General features: G+C 42.0%; 1 protein-coding gene and 1 long non-coding RNA gene across 2 annotated transcripts in view; one reads left to right on the top strand and one right to left on the bottom strand.

Annotated features, from left to right (window-relative positions):
• LOC310677770 overlaps positions 1-22,838 on the bottom strand; it is a 204,218-nt gene that overhangs the window by 171,773 nt on the left and 9,607 nt on the right. The gene's annotated exons all lie outside the window — the stretch shown is intronic.
• On the top strand, positions 10,549-13,648 carry LOC310677821 (uncharacterized protein). The gene is made up of 2 exons (XM_083441014.1): positions 10,549-10,613; positions 12,264-13,648. Exon 2 carries the CDS (start codon positions 12,560-12,562, stop codon positions 13,610-13,612), a length of 1,053 nt encoding a protein of 350 aa, XP_083297140.1. The 5' UTR covers positions 10,549-10,613; positions 12,264-12,559; the 3' UTR covers positions 13,613-13,648.

Here is a 22,838-nt window from a genome sequence, read left to right as displayed (position 1 = left end):
TTAAGGGAACCAAACTTTATATCTGATTGATGCATGGATATGGAATAATATAAATTTATGAGAGAATTTATTGAGGACTACAGAAATACATTAGATCCGCAAAATGTTCATGAGGCAGAAAACATCTTGAATTTTACTCAAAAAAAATATTTTGAGAAAGGGAATATAGCTGATATGGTATTAGCATGGAAACTAACAAGAGAATGTGAAAAAGCCCTGATCCCACATGTATTTTTGAAAGAACAGAATAGAGGTCGGCCTCTGAAGATGGTTTGGAAACTTCAGTTAGTGCAGAATTCAGCGGCCAGGTTGCTCACCGGAGCAAGACGGTTTGAGCAGATTACACCGACCCTGGCCAACTCCACTGGCTACCAATTAGTTTCCGGGCCCAATTCAAAATGCCGGTCTTGACCTATAAAGCCTTAAATGGCTCAGGACGCAATACCTCAAGGACCGCCTCTTTCCATATGAACCTATCCAGACCTGAGATCATCTTCAGAGGCCCTCCTTCATGTGCCCCCTCCTTGAGAGGTTTGGAGGATGGCAACACAAGAACCGGCCTTCTCTGCAGTGGCTCCCCATCTGTGGAATGCTCTGCCCAGGGAAGTTTGCCTGGCGCCTTCATTATACATCTTTAGGCGCCAGGCGAAAATGTTCCTTTTAAAGCAGGCCTTTGGTTGATCTGATTTACATCCTGTGCCCTTTTAAAATGTGTTTTTTGGGGGAGGGAGTTACTGGGTTGTTGTTTTTATTTTGATTATATATTTTCTGATTTTATATTTTAATTTTGTTCTGTGAACCGCCCAGAGACTTCCAGGTATAGGGTGATATATAAACTCAATCAATCAAATGCCTGAAACTCAGGATTTGCTAAGCATTGCAGCAGAGATCTTGTGCCATAATTCCTATTAGCTGAAGTCACCAAGTAGCAGCTCAGGGCTCATCCATACTCTGTCTTGTCCCAGGTTTCTTCCACTTGTCCTGCCATTTCCTCCAGGAAAACTCACTGCTTACCGTTGAATAGGAACAAACGTCAATTGGGAGAATTGTGAACTACACTAGCAACTTGGATCCTATTGGCTGAAGCTGCAGAGATCCTATAGGTCCTTTTGCTGCTGCCTGGAGTAGAAATTTGCTACCATCCGCTACCAGCTTCAGTACTGCACTGCCTCCAGTCTGCTGCTGCCACCTGCTGGAACAGTTGTTCCTAAAAGACCCCAATTCACTTATTGAATCCTTGAACTACTGTATGAGTAAGGGCAAAGAACATAGGCTTTTGTTAGCACATCTAGGCCTTGGGAGAAGGGGGACAGTGTTCTTGAACTTGATGATATCTTTGTGCTTTTGTCTATATAATCTGTTGTTGATGGTGCCGTTTGTCAATTTGAATAATTATGGTTCTTTGGGTTGGGCTCAAGACAGGATTAAATACAAGAGAAGGAAAATAAAGAGTAAAAAGTCACCTAAAGAAAAGCCAAATTAAGCTCCATCTATTTCAATAGGGGAGTTAAACACATATCATATGAGAAATCAATAGAATTTAAATGTGTCTTATTCTGACTGTACAGTATTTTGCCATGCTCATTTAAGTATTTGAACAGCTTCTCAAGAAGACAATACTATTATACAAACTGATATTTGTAAAGTCACTCACATACTCCGTGAATGATCTTCCAATGATATTACATGCATCATTTTAGCAGAAAATTTTTTATTTCCACAGTTACTGACATGTTGGACATCATAGCACCCTTTGTTTCAATTCAGAGCAGCTGGAAAAGTGGATATATTACAACTGCAAAAGGCACACTACGTGGTATTCCACACCAAGTGACACTTTCCATTATCCTCCCATTCTTGTAGTGGCAGCAGCCTAGTGGGCACCTGTGTCCTTCACCAGCCCTTGCCTCTCTCTATGGCTGGTAAAATACTGCAGGAGGCACCAGATGTAGGTAATTGGGTGCCACTTGTTCCTAAAAAAATGTTCTGGTGCTGAGGTTCATTCTCCTGGGGGGGGGAGGAGGGAGCAGCTGCCCCCCTAATACAAATCTGAGGTTCTGCCCTCATAACAAAAGCCTGCCTCCCCAAAAAAATCCTGGCTACGCCCATGCATGGGTTGCTGAAGGAAGCAGGTGGCATCTGTCTGGTTCTGAAGTTTTGCAAAAAAAAAAAAAAATTTGGTCTTTTCAAAAGCAGAATGGTGCAAATAAGCCAAGGAGAGAATGTAGAGAGAGCGAGAGCAAGCAGGAAGGCAGATGAGCAGAAGCACATGAGTTTAAACCACTGGGTACAAGTAGGAACTAGTTCCCAGAAAAATGCTTCTAACAAACTGTGATGGACAGCAGGGTCTGGTGATGCAGTCCCCCTGAAACTCCACCAGAGGGCTGGAGCCTCTCTCTGATTGGCTACAGAGTCGGCCAGACACAGAATTGGGAGGAGCAGCACTTTGGGAGGGAGAATAAAAAGAACCATTTCTTGGAATATAAGCAGTTTACTTTTGAAAACAGACTGAGTGTAATCCAAACTCCACTTACACAGAAGTAGGCTTGCCATATGTCGGGCATACTCCTGACACACCCTGGTTTTGGGATGTAAAAATGGTGTCAGGGGGTGTTTGCCAAATGGGTAAAATGTTTGGGGAAACGTGGATGTACGGTAACATGATGGAAAAAGCAGCGGAAACAGCTCTAAAAGCTTAAAATGACTAACAATTTTGGTTTGTTCCACAAAAAACAATTTTGGGGTCTTCCTAAAAAAAATCTCAATAACTTTGCGCGTTTCAGGAACTAATTTACTTTTTGAAACACGGCAATCCTACACAGAAGTAAAACCCCATTGCATTTAATGGACATGGTTAGGATTGCAGTGAAAGAAGAAAAGCCACAAAGCTTTCAAGCACTGAAGCTTTCAAGCACTGAAGTAGCACTGAGAGCCAGTGTGGTGTAGTGGTTAAGAGCGGTAGTCTCGTAATCTGGGGAACCGGGTTCGCTTCCTTGCTCCTCCACATGCAGCTGCTGGGTGACCTTGGGCCAGTCACACTTCTCTGAAGTCTCTCAGCCCCACTCACCTCACAGAGTGTTTGTTGGGCGGGGAGGGATAGGAGAATGTTAGCCGCTTTGAGACTCCTGAAGGGGAGTGAAAGGCGGGATATCAAATCCAAACTCTTCTTCTTCTTCTTCTTCTTCTTCTTCTTCTTCTGAAGTAGTCCAATGGCAAAAATGGAAACAGGAGGTCCAGCTGCTTCCTCAGTGCTGGTAGACTTGTCTGCCTGCTCTAAAGTCCCAAACCTTAGTGGTAGTCCCCGGGTTCCCCTACCGGGAGAGTAAGGCCAACGCTGCCCAGCTGTCTAGGGCCAACTCTGATATCTCTTTAAAATATATATATATATATTTATTAGAAGTTTAAAAGTTACACAAAAAAGAAAAACAAAGAGAAAAGAGAAGAGGGAAAAAAAGAATAAAAAGTTACATAGAAAAAAAGCAAAAAACCCACAATACATCAAAACACAAGGAAAAAAACAATACATCAAAAAAAAACACAATACATCAAAATCCTTATCTTTCATTGACTTATTTCCTCGACCTCCTCCCACCTCCCATTTTTGTATTCCAGTTGTTAATTATATCAGCAAATCTTTCCGTCTTTCACTGCTTTCTATCTTTTAGTTATCTTAATTTATTTTTACCTTATCTTATCATCAAAACCTTAAAATTTATTTATACTTAACTCCTTATAACATTTCTACTAAAGTCATGTAATTTGATTCCAACATTTCCTAACATTCATTAATTTTACAATATTTCTCTAAATAGATTTTTAATTTTTTTTCCACCGTCTCTTCTCCCTGGTCTCGGATTCTGTCAGTCCTTTCTCTCAGTTCTATATAGCCCATCAGCCTGGTGATCTTCTATCCGAGGCTCTTAACTCTTCTCCATGTCCCATCTGCAGGTCTTCTTCAAATTTATGCTTACACTTTACTTCCATCTTGACAGTTCCTTTATTCCTTGTCGGCAAGTCAGCCCATACTCCATAGTCAAAACTAAAGTCCAAAAGATGTTTCAGGGCATGCTCCAAAGTCCCTTCGAGGCTAAAGGCCTCCACAACTCCAATCTCCCCCTGGCCCAGATCCGAATCACAAAGTCCAGAGCATCCCTTCATAAGGGAGTCTGTCCAACTTTCCTTCTTCGATCCAAGCAGGGCATCGTCTCTCCAGGTCTGGCTTTCAAAATCAATCACGCATGGCATCAGCTTATATCTATCAAATTGTCTCTGTGAAGACGAGACCTCCACTTGTATTACTTGAGATTCAGAAGCAGTTTTTTCCATTGTCTTCTCCACAGCTTGCCATTTTGAAATGGGTTCCTGAGTCAATACCCGAATATTTTCTGTATAAATGTTCACTTTTTGTCCAAAATCAGTTGTTTTTTGTCCCAAATTGTCAATTTTATTAGCCGTCACATCAGTCTTCTCATGAAGTTGTTCCAGTAGGGCGCTTATCTTGCAAAATGCATTCACTAGGGCTTCTTGTTTTGACATTCTTGACCAAGTTCACTTTTATTTCTCACAGTCCTTGATTCTATGGAAAATTCCTTCACTCATGCAACAGTTTCAAAGGCTCCCTCTAGAGGAAACAATTTCTATTTGTATCTGTCCTTTTAGACCCAAATCCAATAACAAAGTTAATTCTCAATTTTCAGTTACTTTTTTTCTCCTTTTTAAATGCAGAGGAAAGCACTGGAAACAATGTATGTCTCTTATTTAGCTATCTGTCAACATATGTTCTATTTGCAGTCAATGAGTTTTCCCAGACTTACTGACAGCCCGGTCCCAGGTTCAAAACTGTGGAAATTTCTCTCTCCTCACTCTCTCTCCTGCAGGCTTAAACAGTCCAAAAAGAATTCCCCCTCTTCTCCTGCTTCCAAGGGGGATTTAATATTTTAAATGATGAAAATTTAGTCCTTTACAATAGGCTTTCCCCAGACTTTAGCTTGCGACGTCTTTGTTTTGATCTATTTACAAAACGGAAGGCGGACTTCCTGTTTAGAACCTTCCCATTTCAGTGCCGAATTACGATGTTTAAAAATCCAATTTTCCGTTCTACTTACAAATAGTTGTTTAAAGTCCAATTGTCCACAGGAAAAAGTCAGCGCTCTCCAGCAACAGCAATGCGGCTTCGCTCCACGAAAAAAGCGATCGATTTGAAGCACCGCGCCGCTCACCCCACGTCGCTCCGGATCCCCAAAACCGGGTTTCCCCGCGAGTAGGGGAGGCGCAAAAGGTGCCAGCCAAATCCCAAGTCCACAGGCTTCTCCCGCCTGTGGTTTTTAATGGGTCTCCGCCTCGCTGTGGCGGTCAGACCCTCGTTTTCGCGGAGCGGATTCCTCTAGATTAGAGGAAATCCGCCATTGCCTGGAGGCGTTAACCCGGAAGTCCAACCAACTCTGATATCTCAGTAGTCATGGAAATAATGAGGATTAAATATCCAGCTGAACAAGCAGCAATAAACAGGAAAGGAATAGTCGTGTCATTTGAGGCTGTGGAAAGATGGAACTAATAATGATAATGATGATTTATATACTGCCCTATACCTGTAGATCTCAAGACAATTCACAAAACAAAGTTACAACACAAAATACATAATAAAAATAATTTCAACAATTAACAATACTAGTGCTCGCTTCGGTAGCATATTTACTATTAACAATACTAATGTATACCAACTAATACAAAATACACTCCCCAACAAAAGCCCCTAAACAATCCCCCAGCCCACAAATACAACTATAAATATACAAACAAAAATAAATAAATAAAGACAAAAAATCCAAATTAACATACAGTGGTACCTCGGGTTACATACGCTTCAGGTTACATACGCTTCAGATTACAGACTCCGCTAACCCAGAAATAGTACCTCGGGTTAAGAACTTTGCTTCAGGATGAGAACAGAAATCGTGCTCTGGCGGCGCGGCAGCAGCGGGAGGCCCCATTAGCTAAAGTGGTGCTTCAGGTTAAGAACAGTTTCAGGTTAAGAACGAACCTCCAGAACAAATTAAGTACTTAACGCGAGGTACCACTGTGTAACAATTTAAAACAACTCCACCCAAGTTAAAATTCTATCCTCTGTTAAAACTCTGACGTGCCAAGCCCCAAAAGACTACTCCCTTTGGTGTCGTCCGCTTTGGGGGCAGCCCCGCCCCTCGGGTAGGCAGGCTTTATAGCAACTGGTGCACACCTACCTGGGGCAGCAGGTGTTTCCCATGCTGCCTGTCTGTCTGCCCAGGGTCCTGCTCCCTGCACTACTTGCACAGCTGAAGGCAGGTCCTGGTCTGGAAGTCCCTCAAGAAGCCACAGGTTCAGCAGGTGGGGGGAGATGGAGATTCCCCTAGGTAGCAGCTGAAGGCAGGTCCAAAGTTTGCTCTTTGTGAAATAAAAATTGGCAAGAGGTTTGGTGCATGTGATAATTCATAGCAGCTTGTTATCTGGCTTGAAAAGCATAATTTCTGGGTGATCGGCCTTTAGCATAGGGGTAGGGCCCTAAAATATCTGGCAACCCTGCCTGCTTGATCACCAATGGGTCCCGAGAGAACTGCCATACTTGATTTGATTCAAAATCACTTGGCACTCTGGATTTCAGTGCTATATGTGTTTACATGGTTGTCATGACAATATGGCTTTGAGTCAGCTCAATTTGTTGTGAAGAAGGCTTCGGGTTCCAATATTGTTCATTGACTTTGTGTGCTGTGCTGTTGGAAAGCTTCTTCCCAGCTCTGGGATCTAAAAGCCTTTCACAAACATAGATGCCTTTGAGCAGCCATGGTTTTGCATAAAAGTGTGGTGAGATTTTGGCAGGTGCTTCTGGTCAGGACAGAGACCTGCAGGGGCACCTGCCAAAACCCTTTCTTCTACACAAATATTAAAGCTACCAGAAGCTCCATCAGTCACCCTATACAAAATGTAATAGTCAGTTGTGTGGGTTAGTTACGTTGAAGGACATTATGGGAGATGGTGATTACCCTTGTGGCCTTCTTCCAGGCTTCCTGGAGCATCTGTTTTGTCACTTTTGGAAACTGGATGGTGGGCTACAGGGAAAAGAATCTGAAAGTGATGTGTGCTTTGGACCACACCAGATACCCCCCCCCCTTAAAGAAAGGAGTATGCCTTAGATGCACTAGCGTTATAACTGGCCTAAAGTTTCATTTTTGTGCAACACACATTACTATGTGATAGGGTTGCCATGTGTCTGGGAATTCCTGGGCATGTCCTCTTTTGGGGTCCTCCATCCCCATCGGGGGGGGGATTTTATATTTTTAAGCAAATATCCTGGATTTGGGGTGTTTTTTTTAATGTGGGGGTGGCTGTGGTTCAGGATCTGGCGCAGGTGACCTGGGCCTCTGGCTCTGGCGTGGGCAGCTTGGGCTCAGTGGCGATGGAGGGGCTATCAGGCAATTTCCCTAAAAAAGCTCAATAGTACACAACTTTTTGTGTCCGGATTTTTACCACTTGAAATATGGCAACCCTCGTATGTAATCCCCCCAAGTGAATCCTTAGGAATAAGGAAGTAGGAGATGGGCCTAGGCACAAACTAAGCTCTGGGGTTCCCAGCTGCTACTGGAGGACTAATCATTACGAGGCATCAGCGCTGTATTTTGCCCAAAGTTTGCTTTTTGTGCATTTACATTGGCATGGGGGCAGCACTGAGACAGGGCACAGCTTCTAGGTGGTGCAACGGTGTAATTTGGGGTGACCCAAAGCTTATTTCTTTGGGTGGTGTCAAATCCATGGTTCCTTGTTTATAAGCATGGTAAGCTTGCTGGACAAGGGGATACTAGGTGATGGTGACATGTACGATTACTCAGTGTTAATGTGAGTTATGTAAACCTGAGTTTTTCCTCTGCAGGTTGCTCATGCAGCTCTTTTGTCTAGACATGCTGTCAAGACATTTTGTTAATAAATTGCACAGCTTGTTATAATGAAGTGGTTAATTGTTCACAACTCTTTCTGCTAGAGCAACACTCCACATGGGCGTAGCTGCCCCACCATATCAAGTAAATAAGTAAAAATACTTAACTAAATGTAGAAATAATCAGAATAACTGAAATTGAAATGCTTGCTGAGGTCACTTTGATGATGGAAAAAGAGGAGACTGAGACTAGCCATCTTCAAACAGCTTAAGGGCTGTCACATGGAAGAAAGAGCGTGCTTGTTTTTTCCTGCTCTGAAGGGTAGGACTCGAGCCAAGCAGAGGTTGGATGGCCATCTGTCATGGATGCAGAGGGTTGGACCAGATGACCCTTGGGTCCCTTCCGACTCTTAAGATTGTACGATTCTATGTTGTGGTGCATTCTAGAAAGGCAACTGGCAACCCAACAGAGTGATAGGTGTGGCTTCTGCGAACTGACCAATCGTGTCGGAGATAGCTTGGTTCTGTGTTCCTTTGGAGAATTGAGACACAGAGTGGAATCATAGAATCTTAAGAGTTGGAAGTGATCCAATGGCCTTCAACCGGCCTGCCCAAGATGGATCCCAGTCTTCCTTCCTTCTTCTTCCTCCCAGCAACCCTTGCTCAAGCTTCTCTTTTCCTGTCACCTCACACGCAGTTACCATGGCAACCTTCAAAATGCCCAGTCTCGACCAGGCAGGATTTCTTCCTGGGAGACAAATGAAAGATAACATAAGAAATATAGATGTTATAGAATACCTGTGTAGCCTTATTGGAGTGCACTAATTGGGTCTGCGTTGCTCCAGGACAGGAGGAAGGAAGTCAAATGACACCGAGGTTGATTCAAAGAAAGAGTTTATTCTGCTCTCCGGATAGCAGAAGGCACTTGCGTGATCAAGTCCACAGGAAGTACAAAGAAATGACAGGTTTCATGCAGTATATATACCCTCCAGGCACCCTCTCCCTCCTTCCCATATAAATCCAACCACATCAGCCTATGTACGCAGGTTGACATCACATATGTTCTTGCTCTGGTATTCTTAACCATAAAAGGGAATTCCTTCCTGTACTTCTGACCATAAAAGGATCTTCCTCTTCCTACTCTTATCTTGGAGGAAGAGGTCGTCATCTCAGAGAACACGCTTTGGCGTTGTTCCGGACTTAGGTCTGTGCGTCTTTTGTGGTCAGCACATAAGATAAGGTACAGATGTGTCTTCTCTGTTCTGCTGGTGCAGTCAGGGTCATCCCTGCCGTCACAAACTGATAAAGGAGAGGGCTCTGAGCACAGCCGGGTTTGTGTTTATACATTGACTCAGAGCTCAAGTTAATGGATTTTAGCTAAGGAAAAATAGGGATTTTGGTGCCGTTTCAAACTGCCTGCACAGTCAGTTTTGGGTTTGGGAAACCCATTCCTTCACCTGGAAGTGAAAAAGCAAGCAGCATTGATGTTTATAGATGCAGATAAATCCTTTGATAATGTCTCTTGGGAATTTATGAAAAAAGTATTTGAAGAAATGAATTTTGGAGATAATTTTAGAAAAGGAATTCAAGCTATTTATTCAGATCAAAAAGCAAAATTAATTGTTAATCAGGTGGTAACAGTTGAACTTAAAATACAGAAAGGAACAAGGCAAGGATGTCAGTTATCACCTTTATTATTTATTTTGGTTCTAGAAGTCCTGACGAGAAATATAAGGGCAGATGAAAGGATTACAGGAATCAAAGTACGGAAAAAGTCATATAAATAGAAAGCATATGCCGACAATCTGGTAATTACAGTTGAAGATCCAAAAAATTCTCTTCCGATAGTGTTAGAAAAATTCAGGAGTTTGGGCAAGTTGCAGGTTTTAAATTAAATAAAAATAAGACAAAGTTATTAGTCAAAAACCTAACAGCAGTAGATAAAAAGGAATTATCTCATGCTACAGGAATAGAGATTCATAAAAAAGTGAAATATTTAGGCATATGGCTCACAACTAGAAATATCAATATTTATAAAGATAACTATGAAAAATGTTGGAATGAAGTTATAAGGAATTTAGAAATATGGGGAAGAATGAATTTATTCTTCCCCTAGAAATATGGAGAAGAATGAATTCTTTAGAAAGAATTGCAGCAATTAAAATGAACACATTGCCAAAAGTGTTATTTTTATTCCACACAATACTGGTAATAAGTAACATGGTATGCTTCAAGAAATGGCAAAAATATATTTCTAAATTTATCTGGAAAGGGAAGAAACTAAGGATAAAATATAAAACACTTACAGATAATAAAAAGAGAGGAGGATTCTCCCTGCCAGATTTCAAACTTTACTATAAAGCAGCTTGTGTTACTTGGATCCGGAATTGGATCAAACTAGAAAACATAAGATTTGTTAGATCTGGAAGGACATGGCAACAGAGTTGGATGGCATGAGTATTTATGGTATAATAAAGTCAGGCATAGGAGGACTTCCGGCGAGGCAACATGGCGGCTGCAGCAGTAGAAAGCTCCTGGAGCCAGCCAGAGTAAACGGCTCTTTCTGGCCCCTCCACGACCCCCAGGACTGCTGCCGCTAACGCAGAGAGGGAGTGAAGGGGGGGAAGAAGAAGGAAAAGAAAGAGAGAAAAAAGAGCCCCTACTTTACCGCTGCTGCCCCCATCTCTGCCGACGGGAAACAAGAGGAGAGGTGAGCACGCGAAGGCAAAAGAGGCTCTGAAAAAACACGTGGCTGAGCCGGCAAGGAAAGCCGCATAACAAGGGAAGAAGCTACCCCCTTCTCTTTTCCCTTTTTTAAAAATCCTTTTTTTAACCCCTTCCTCCCCCTCTCCCTTTTTAAAATAATAATAATAATAATAATAATATTTTTTATTCCCCCCCATATACCCACTTTTACCATTCTTCTTTTTAAGAGGAGCCACTGCTGCTGTAGCCACCCTTTATTTGAATTTTTATTTTTATTTCTACCTTTTCTACACACTATTTAAAGACACACTTTTCCACACACACACACCCTCAATTTAAACCCCACTTTATTTTCACCTCAAACTCCCCTCTTAAGAATTAAAATGGCAGTACCCAGAAAACAGCTCTGAACCACCACAGGCTGTTTCCTGGGACTGCCACTTCGCCCCAGACTTTCCACTCTCTTTTAAAAATTTTTTATAAATAAATAAATAAATAAATAAATAAATAAATAAAAAGCTCTATCTATCTATATAGAAAGACAACCCCCCCCTTTTTTTCCTTTACCTTTAATTCTCATTCTTATCTTTTACCCGTACATTTTGAATTACTTTTTTACAAACAAAGAATAATAACAATAATTAGGGGGAAATATTGTGTGTGGTTTTTGTTGTTGTTGTTGTTTTTAAAAGAAGACTAACAAAAACCACACAATTATTATTATTTCCCCCCCCCCTTTCTTACTCTTTTTAAAGCCCTTTATTCTCTATTTGTTGGCTTGCTCTTGAGGGGGGAACCTCTCACCCCCAGCTACGACCACCACTCTCCTTTAAAACAAAAATTTCCTCCATACCACAACTATTGCTATTGATACTCTCCCCCTCAACTCCCCCCCTTTTATTTTCCTCTCCCTTTTTGCCCTCCTCCCTTTCTTTCTCTCTTCACCCCTCATTTTTTTCCCTTCCTATTATTCACCTCTTACTTTCCATCCCCAATTTTGTTTTCTATCCCCTTTATCTTTTAAAACCAACCCCCCTTTTTTAGCCTGTTTGTCAGTTTGTCTTTGAGGGGAGAACCCTTTCTCCCCACCCCCTCTTTTAAAATAAGACTTTCCCCCCATACCATTGCCACAGCTCACCCTCCCTCCCTCCCCTCTCTCCCCCCCTCTCTTCTTCTCCTTCCTTTCCCCACCCTTCCCCCTCCTCCTCTCCTTTTCTCTCCCTCCTCCCTCTCACCATCCCCCCTTCCCCTAAAGGAAACACACACACACATTCATCATACTTTGCCCACCCCATACTATAGCTAAAACCACCGCTACAACCCAACACCGCCGATATTACTGTACCATCTATCCTCTCTTTTTTCAACGCTCTTTTTGTCTCTCTCTTTTACTCCAATCTCCCCCCGCCTCTCCCCCTCTTCTCTCTTTCTTCTTCCTCCCTCCTTTCCCCTCCACCCTTCACATATAGCCTACTTGTCTGTCTCTGTTTCTGAGCGCACTCCCAACCCCAACTTCCACCTCAACTGGACCCCAGTACCCCTTTTGGGCACATACAACCCCCTCCTAAACACATACTTCCCCTGGCCCCACCCCTCTAATCTCTTGCATCTCTACCTGCTAACCCCCCCTTTATACGACCTGTCTGTCCGTTAGTCTACCCATCTCTGCTTACCTGCCCCCCCCCCCCGCTTTGGCGGCACTGCAAAGGCAACTATAGAAATCCTAGAGAAGTTCTTAAAACACAGGCTAGAAGTGACACAAATGACCACCTAATCAAATGCTCTGCGAAAGCCACCAGCCAGCAAAGCCTGATCAGCTCAGCAACCCAACAATACCCAGGAACCACCACTGCCACAACTCCTAACTACCACACGCCCTACCCCAAGAGGACGCCAAGCCAACCTCAAACCAAAACCATCAGGGAGGCTGAGGTGACACCAACCAGGGAGATGGCAAACAATGCTAAGACGGTAACTCCCCTTCAAGATGATGAGCACCCAATAACGAAACGAGATCTGAGGGAAATGGAAGCAAGATTAGAAGCACGATTAGAAGAAACACTGAAGGCCACAGTGGCTCCCATACAGGTACTAATCAACAATCTAACCTCCAAAGTGGAAGCTCTAGAGAACAAGAACCAAATGCAAGAAAGAATAATAGAGCAATACCGGGAGGAGAACGCACGTGTGAACAAGAAACTGGACGAACTGGTAAACCAAATGGAAGCAGAACACAGAGAGATGAAAATTAAGCAAGCCGACCTTGAAGACCGAAATAGACGTTGTAACATCCGTTTCCGCAACTTCCCTGAAAAAACAGAGGAGAAAAGCCCAGCAGACCTAATTATACACTGGCTGAAAAACACAATCCCAAACCTGAAACTTGAGGCAGATGACTTGGAGAGGGCTCACAGAGCCCTAAAACCTATGCCAAAACCCAACGCCCCCCCAAGAGACATCATTGTATGCTTCACACGCTACAAAAAGAAGGAAGAGGTGTGGAACAGCCTCAAAAACTCAACCAACCTCCGATATGGAGAAACCCCCATTCTGGCCTTACAGGACTTATCTCAGGACACCCTAAACCGGAGGAAAAGCCTGCGCCCATGCACCCAGCGTCTCCAACAAGCAGGGATCAAATACCGATGGGGCTTCCCCTTCCGCCTCATTGTAACAACCAAGACAACACAACACATGGCTAGCAACATAACTGAGGCCCTGCAACTACTAAAGAAGCTTGAACTCGACCTCCCACCGGAATGGCAACTGACAAACCCACCAAGTGACAGCCCCAACCACGAGGAAACAACAGCAAGCAACTGGACAACGGTACAGAAGAAAAAGAAACAACAGAAGCGGCACAACAGTGTAAACCAATACAGAGAAGCATCACGCTCAGAATCGTCCCGCCGGCCATACGACACAAGAAACCAGACCAAGATCAACCAAACCAATTCATCGCAGACGGACAACCCTACAACAACAACAACCCCAGCTGAATGAAGCAACCAAGAAAAAAACCACCACAAACTGAAGGACTGGTGATTCCCCTCCCTTTCCCCCCTCCCCCCCCAAAAACATAGAGTTAGTTAACACCATCAACACCCCCCCAGCCCCGCACCCCCACAGAAATCCCCAACCCAACACCAGTCCAGACGACCTCAACCACATTACCCATCACCCACACCTTCAACACCCCCACACTCCATACTAAGGAAAAACAACTCTTCCAACCTTAATAACACAACCCACAATCAGGCTAAAATCTGATACCCAACCAGCACTATGGTGGCACCAGAGCGTACCAGCACCCACATCCCCACCCCAGCACACCAACAATGTTGCTCATAACATTGGCAACATTGCTTATGAACCTTATACCTGACAGTGACGTTACAAAGTCACTTCACACTGTCTCACTGATCACCCCGTATCGCAAACAACAGGGGGGAGGGCCTGTCTTTGAAGACGGCCTTCCACACCAGCTGAGACCTAGGACCAACCGGCTAAATGCCAGATGGCCTAAAATATCCCAAACAAACACCTACATGACTACATATAGGAAACTCTCTACAACTTACCCCCTACTCTTCAACCCAAACCTTACTCTAACCCCATTAGCCACCCACCCACCACACCCGAGGTCAGCGCAACCCCACTGGTACCTTAAACAACACGAAGAGAGAGATACAAGACAACCCAAACGGGTTGGCAGGGAATCGCCCCACACAATAGATAAGCAAGATGGCTAACCTAAAAGCAATTACATTAAACGTGAGGGGGCTGGGAAACCCTATCAAAAGAAAACGCATCACCTCATACATAAACACCATGAAACCACACATCACCTTCCTACAAGAAATACACAACCCACCCAAAGGCAGCAAACTCCTGAGCGACCCCCGCTTCAGTCAACAGTGGGTCGCACGAGGCTCAGGGAAAGCTCGTGGTGTAGCCATAATACTCAGTAGAGACCTGAACTTCACTGCCACAACAGTCCTCAAGGACAAAAAAGGCAGATTCATTTTCGCCAAAGGGACACTAGATGGCAAAATCAAACTGACAGTCGGCTCCATATATGCCCCAAACACGAAACAACTAGAATTCTTCCAGAAGACACTAAACAAATTCCTCTCCTTCTCTGAAGGGGAAGCAATCCTAGGAGGGGACCTCAATCTAAATATGAAAGGTATATCCCTGAGAGATATCCACCCTACAACCCCATGGGCAACCTTCCTCCGAAGGAAACCCCCAACAACTAGGAACCCTTACAAGTTACTAAAAATGCTAAAAAACAGGGGTCTCTACGACAGTTGGGGTGAGCAAAACCTGGGAGACACCAGCCATACATTCCAATCGGGACGCCATAATACAGTGTCCAGACTGGACAGCATTCTACTCACACAGGGTCTGATCCCCTCAGTGGAATCAACAAACATAGGTAACATTAAAATCACAGATCACGCCCCAGTAGAAGTCATAGTTAAAATAGGAGAAGGAACACAAACCACCCCAACATGGTCCTTCAGTCCCATCCTAACTACAAACAAACAAACAAACTAGAGAGAGTCTCACAAAAACCCTCCAAAACTACTTCAAGGAAAATGATGTAAACAATATAACAACCCCCCTCCTATGGGACGCAATGAAAGCGGTCACCAGAGGAGCTTGCATAAGAGAAAACATTCCTTAAAAAACAAACCTCCTCAAAAATTAGCAAAATAGAACAAGACATCACAGCCCTCTCATCACGCTACAAACAAACAGAATCTAAAAAACTCCTCAAAATTATAGAACAAAAAAGGAGAGAACTAGACTCCCTAGAAATTGACAAAACAATGATCAACATTCTATACTCTAAACAACGTTTCTACGAATATGGAGGGAAAAACTCCAGATTACTAGCAAATAGATGTAGAAAAAAAGCACTCAAAACAAGAATACACTGCATCACCAAAAAAGACGGCAACATAACATTCTCCCCCAAAGAAATAACCTCAGAATTTGCAGAATTCTACTCCAACCTATACACCTCCCATAACCCACCAGAGAAGGAAATCAGAAAATTTCTAGCAGGACTGACCATGCCTACCCTAACTGATGAGGAACAGGAATTCATGGACAGCCCTATTACCCCAGAGGAAATAGATGCGGTCCTCAAAAACCTGAAACCACACAAAGCCCCAGGACCAGACGGCTTCACAGCAGAATTCTATAGGAAATTCAAAGAACCCTTGATGCCCTACATGACCCGCCTATTCAATGACATCATAAAAGGGGGCCCCATCCCCAAAACCTGGACCCACTCCAAAATAGTCTCCATCCCAAAACCACTAAAAGACAGCCTCAAAGTAGAATCATACCGCCCAATCTCATTAATAAACCAAGACTACAAGATATTCACATCAATCTTGGCCAACCGCCTAAAAATCTTCCTACACAAGTTAATAGCCCCAGACCAGACTGGCTTTGTCCCTGGCCGCAATATAACAGACCCCATCAGGAAACTACTGAACCTGATCGAGCACAGCAAGGCAACCAAACTCCCGTTGACAATTATGTCCCTAGACATCCTCAAAGCCTTTGATTGCTTAGAGTGGAAATACATATTAGCAGTACTAACTAACAAGAAATTTGGCCCCAACTTCCTACAAATCCTCAAACAAATATACTCCCAAGCCTCAGCAAAATGCAGAACTAACAATTCGGATTCTAATACTATAGCTATCCAAAGAGGCACGAAACAAGGATGCCCGCTGTCTCCCTTCTTATTTATCCTGGCTCTGGAACCCTTAGCAATCCGCATCCGAGCAGCCACAGACATCAAGGGAGTGGAAATAAAAGGCAGAACCTATAAATTAAGGCTCTTTGCAGATGACCTAATGGTCACAACACCAGACCCCATAAGCACAGCAACCTCCCTAATCAGAGAACTCAACACATTTGCAATGGTGTCGGGCCTACAGGTAAATTTTACAAAGTCAGAAGCTATGTGCTTCAACACCCCTCCTCACATCCAAAAGGAACTCATGAAGGTCACCAAAATAAAACTTTGCCACACCAAGTTCATATACCTAGGGGTACAAATAACCAGAAACCTCAGTAAATTGTACCTCCACAACTACAAGCCCCTGTGGCGACAAATTAACAAAGACTTAACGAGGTGGAATAGCATGAATTTCACTCTCTCAGACAAAATAGCCATGATCAAAATGATCACACTCCCAAAACTAACCTATCTATTCCAGGCCCTCCCAATCTGGATCCCCTCAACCCAACTTCGCAGTTGGCAGAGAAAAATACATTCTTTCATCTTCTCACATAAAAAAACAAGAATAAGCCCCAAATACCTGCACCTCCCCACCTCAGAAGGAGGATGGGGAATCCCCAACATAGAAGCATATTACAATGCCAACCAAATACGCCATATAATCCCATATATACTAGAAGATGAGACAAAACAATGGGTACACCTAGAGAGGGACACAATTGAAAATACCTGCACCACAACATACCCACTCCTCCCAAACAAACTAAAGAAAATTCCCACAACACTTAACAGATACACACAGACCATGCTCAAAGCATGGAAAACACAAATAGGCAAACTATCCCCAACCCCATCCCCACTAATCCCCCTGGCGCACCACCCATTATTCCACCATGCAGCACAAAACCTCCAGATAAAAACCTGGCAAACCAAAGGCTTATATCACCTAATAGACTTTTATAAAAATAACAAACCTTTGTCAACACAAGAAATACAAGACAAACTAGAAGACACCCAAATGCCCTGGTTAACACAACACCAATTACATGCCCTCTTAAACAACCCAACAGTAAAATCAGCAGCAACTAGGCCCCTGACAACCTTCGAAAACCTCCTCCTGACAACAAAGGGAAACGGTAAAGGGACGGTATCCGCAATATACAAAATACGGTAGTAAATCCCCTAGATGCAATCAAAAAACAATGGGAGAATGACATAGGCTATGAGATTAACCCCACTCAATGGACCAGAATGTGGTCTAAACCCCCCTTTAAATCCATATCAACGAAAAGAAAAGAACTCACACTGAAACTCACCTACAGGTGGTACCTAACACCAAGGAAACTAGCGCTAATACAACCAGGAACCTTACCAAAATGCTGGAGAGGGTGCATCTCCACAGGCACATACCTCCACATGTGGTGGGAGTGTCCCAAAATCCAACTATTCTGGACAACAGCCATACAAGAAATATGTAAAATAACTAAGCAGGTAATAGACATCACCCCAGAATTGGCCCTACTAAACATTTTCCAAGACAACAATGCCCATTTACACCACAAAGAACTCATAACCCACCTACTCTCAGCAGCCAGAAGCATCATAGCCAGACACTGGAGAGACCTGTCAGGAGTAAGTATGGACCAATGGTACCAAATAGTATGGGAAATAGCCCTACTAGAAAAATTAACTAATAAACTGAAACTGACACGGGGACAAACAGAAGAAGACGCCTTCAACCCAGTATGGCTCCCCTTTATCACATACACAGCCCAACAGGACAATGACAATAATCCACCAACAGCATACAAATCAATATGGCTAACCTGATCCAAAACACCCACCCACCTCACTCACACACGAAAACAAAGATCACCACAGCCAATCACAAGCAAACAATCACACCCTAAGCCAACCCCAACCTCTCTCACCACCAAAGGAACACAAGTGAACAACACAAACAACGCTGACCCCAAACTCTACATACATTAAACACAATAGAAACACCGCCACCCGACCCCACCCCCTTCCATTTTCCCTCTCTCCACCCCCCCTTTTTCTTTTCTTCTCCCCCTAATGCCTCAACAAATGAAATGGATTTGTAAAAATGTTACATGGAAAAACAACGAGGCATTACACTTACTTCTGTAAAACAAGAAAACCCTTAATAAAGTCAGGCATAGGCAAACTCGGCCCTCCAGATGTTTTTGGGACTACAACTCCCATCATCCCTAGCTAACAAGACCAGTGGTCAGGGATGATGGGAGTTGTAGTCCCAAAACATATGGAGGGCCAAGTTTGCCTATGCCTGTAATAAAGGGAAGGTACATAAAGGATTCCATAATCATATAATTAGGAAATCATTGGTAAAAGTATGGGGAAAATATAAAGATTTATTAGAACAAAAAATGCCATGGTGGGTATCCCCAACAGAAGCAATTTCAGTTAAAAGAATAAATATAGAATTAAGATGGCCTACATATAGAGCTGTTGATAGAGAGAGAAGGAAAGCTACAGCTTAAGGATTTTGACGAGATAAGAGAATATGTTTATGACTGGCTACAACATTGCCAATTAAATGAGGTTTTTAAAGAAGATAATAAGAAAGGACTTAGCTATACCATATGTAGATTCCAAAGAGAAATAATAGATGATAACACTAAACTTCTGAAGAAAGTGTTTAATATACTATTAGAATGAGAAACTAAAGATGAAGAGGTCAAAAGGTAATGATCAAGTGGGCACAAGATTTGGGACATAATATTCAAATGGAAGACAGAAAAATTATGGCAAGTAAATTTAAAATTTACCGATTGCATATTGTTAAGAGAGGATTACATGAAGATGATGTATCGATGGTATGTTACACCTGCTAAAATTGCCAAAATGTATAGAACAAGCTCCTGTACTGCGTTAAAATAAAATGTTATGAAAATGGTATATAGATGGTATATAACACCAGTGAAGTTAGCAAGAATGTACAAAATGTGTAATAAATGTTGGAAATGTAAAGAAATGGAAGGGACTTTTTATCATATGTGGTGGGAATGTAAGAAGGTGAAAGGCTTCTGGGAAATGATATATAATGAATTGAAAAAAATGTTGAAATATACCGTTTTTTTTGCCCTATAGGACGCACTTTTCCCCCTCCAAAAATGAAGGGGAAATGTGTGTGCGTCCTATGGGGTGAATGCAGGCTTCAGGAAGCTCTCCGCAAGCCGTGGGAGAGTTGCGCGGAGTCGCAACTCTTCCAGAGTGGGTAGTTCTTGTGTCTTCCAATACTGCGTGATGAGTGTTCTTGCTGCTGTTGCTTCTTTAACACCAGTTGGCCAACCATGCCCAGGAGAAAGGCCTCTGGTTTCTTCAGGAAGGTATATTTAAACACCTTTTTCATTTCATTATAGATCATTTCCCAGAAGGTCTTAATCCTTGGGCACGTCCACCAAAGGTGAAAAAATGTGCCTTCCATTTCTTTACATTTCCAGCATTTATTATCGGGCAAATTATAGATTTTTGCTAGCTTGACTGGTGTCATGTACCACCTGTATATCATTTTCATAATATTCTCTCTTAAGGCATTACATGCCGTAAATTTCATACCAGTGGTCCATAACTGTTCCCAATCAGCCATCATTATGTTATGTCCAACATCTTGTGCCCATTTAATCATAGCAGATTTTACTGTTTCTTCCTGAGTATTCCATTTCAACAGCAAGTTATACATTCTTGACAAAATCTTAGTTTTGGGTTCTAACAGTTCTGTTTCCAATTTTGATTTTTCCACCTGGAAGCCAATTTTTCTATCCAATTTGTATGCCTCCATTATCTGATAATAATGAAGCCAGTCTCGCACTTTGCTTTTTAGTTTTTTAAAACTCTGCAATTTTAATTTGTCTCCCTCCTGTTCCAAAATTTCCCAATATTTCGGCCATTTGGCCTCCATATTGAGCTTTTTTAGGGCTTTCGCTTCCATTGGTGAAAACCACCTTGGGGTTTTATTTTCAAGTAGGTCTTTATACCTTATCCAAACATTAAACAGTGCTTTCCTGACAATATGGTTTTTAAACATTCTGTGCACTTTAACCTTTTCATACCATAGATATGCATGCCAACCAAAAACATTATTAAATCCTTCCAAATCCAAAATGTCTGTGTTTTCAAGGAGCAGCCATTCTTTCAACCAGCAGAAAGCTGCTGATTCATAGTAAAGTTTTAGGTCTGGCAGGGCAAAGCCTCCTCTTTCTTTTGCATCAGTTAGAATTTTAAATTTTATTCTTGGCTTTTTGCCCTGCCAGACAAATCTAGAAATATCTTTCTGCCACTTCTTGAAACAGTCCATTTTGTCAATAATTTGCAGTGTCTGAAACAAAAACAGCATTCTAGGCAATACATTCATTTTTATCACAGCAATATGGCCTAGCAGTGAAAGCTTCAAATTAGACCAAATTTCTAAATCTTTCTTCACCTCCGTCCAACATTTATCATAATTGTCTTTAAATAAGTTCCCATTCTTAGCTGTCATATTAATCCCCAGGTACTTCACTTTCTTGACCACTGTCAAAAGCTCTTATTGCTTCTCGATCTCCATAAAGCATACTTTTGGTTAAAGTTTATCTCCACACAGACCTTAATCATCCTGCTTGGGTCAGTTCAACCGACGATTATAATGAGGTGGGGTTCTTGTAAGGCATTTTTGCTGGGAATGGTAGGAAATGAAATAAACAGAAAAGATTATAAGCTTTTTTTATATGCAGTAACAGCATCAAGAATACTTCTAGCCCAAAAATGGAAACAAGAAGAATTACCGTCGATGGAAGAATGGAGAATGAAGTTAATGGAATACGCAGAACTTGGTAAATTAACAGGAAGGATCCGAGGCCTACGAGACCACAGATTCACTGAAGACTGGAGTAAATTTGTAGACTATTTGAAAAGTATTTGCGATGAACAATTAACGTTTGTAGGTTTGCAAGAGGCTCTGTGAAAATAATATTAGAAATATTGTAAAAAAGGGAATAAGAGGGAGGAGGTTTTTAATAAAAGGCAATATTAGATTAAGAAATGCGGAAGGACTAAAATGGAGGATTTGCAGAAGAGCTGAGGGAAGTCAAAAAAATGTATTTGTGAAAAATTGTGTTATGTGTTTTTATATTTTTGTATTGCAAAATGAATAAAAATAATTTATTTAAAAAATGTATAGAACAGGCTCCAATAAGTGTTGGAAGTGTAAAGAAAAAGAAGGCATGTTCTTTCATATGTGGTGGAATTGTAAAATAATTAAAAAGTTTTGGGAAATGATTTATAATGAAAAGAATGTTTAAGATAACTTTTGTTAAAAGACCAGAAGCTTTTTTATTAGGCATTTCAGGTCAAGATATGCCAAAACAGAAGAAAAAAACTGTTCATGTATGCTACAACAGTGGCTAGGATTTTACTAGCCCAAAGATGGAAAAATGATGAAATACCAGTCAAAGAACAATGGCAAGAAAAACTGATGGAATATGCTGAAATGGCGAAGTTAACTGAAAGACTTTGAGACAAAGACAACAGAGATTTCAGAGAAGATTGGGATTCTGTACGGAATCAATGTAAAGAAATGGACTCACTAGCAGGGTTTGAGTAAACGCTTACAATTAACAATACAAAACATAGAAGCTATAAAGATGAGGTTAAAATGATAAGAATATAACAACATTTAATTTAAGGATATAATACTGAAGTATAGTATTGAAAGCGGGACAAGTTCTTATGTAAAAACCAGACGGGGAAGTTGAGGGAAGTCATGGGGGGGGGGAGAGTCGGGAACTCAATTTGTTACTGTTTGGTATGATGTAATTGTGATAATAACAAAAAAATTAAAATTCAACAAATATTATTTTAAAAAACAAAATGCCCCGTCTCTGTTCACACCTCCAGGCCGGGGGGGGGGCATTTCTTTTGCATTGTCAATGACTCTCAGTGGCCCTGTCTTGTTGCTTAATGGCCTAGCCAGCCTGACCTGGTCTTTGGCAGAGGCCAGCCCAGGAATTCCTCCGCAGCTTCTCTTCTCCATGCTACCATTTATTTCTAGGGTTTAGACCCACCCCCATCTCTAAGAATATTCTAAAGTAGTTTTGTTCTGTTATAAATCAAGTATCATCACTCAATCATTTATTGTATTTGACTAAAAGCCATTACAAATCCAGTTGCAGGTGCTGCAAGTCGAATAAAAGCTATTAAAATAAATCCAGAAATATAGCGCCATTTACAAGAAAATCAAATGAATGAATCCCCTGCACAATCTACAGCATTGTCTTTTATGTAGCTAACACAAATACTTTTAGCGGTTTTTGCAAATAAGGCTGTTTTATATGTCACAAGCAGGTCGCAGTCAGTTAACAGCCAACACATTTTCTCTTTCTGGGGTTTTGACAGAGCCTACAATTGAGTATGTAACGGGAAAGATCTTCCCCACAAATG

Source organism: Podarcis tiliguerta (genome assembly GCF_965153285.1).
Source record: "Podarcis tiliguerta genome assembly, chromosome: 5".
Classification (NCBI taxonomy): domain Eukaryota; kingdom Metazoa; phylum Chordata; class Lepidosauria; order Squamata; family Lacertidae; genus Podarcis; species Podarcis tiliguerta.
The sequence above is the reverse complement of the archived record's forward strand: the minus strand, read 5'-3'. Positions and strand labels throughout refer to the sequence as shown.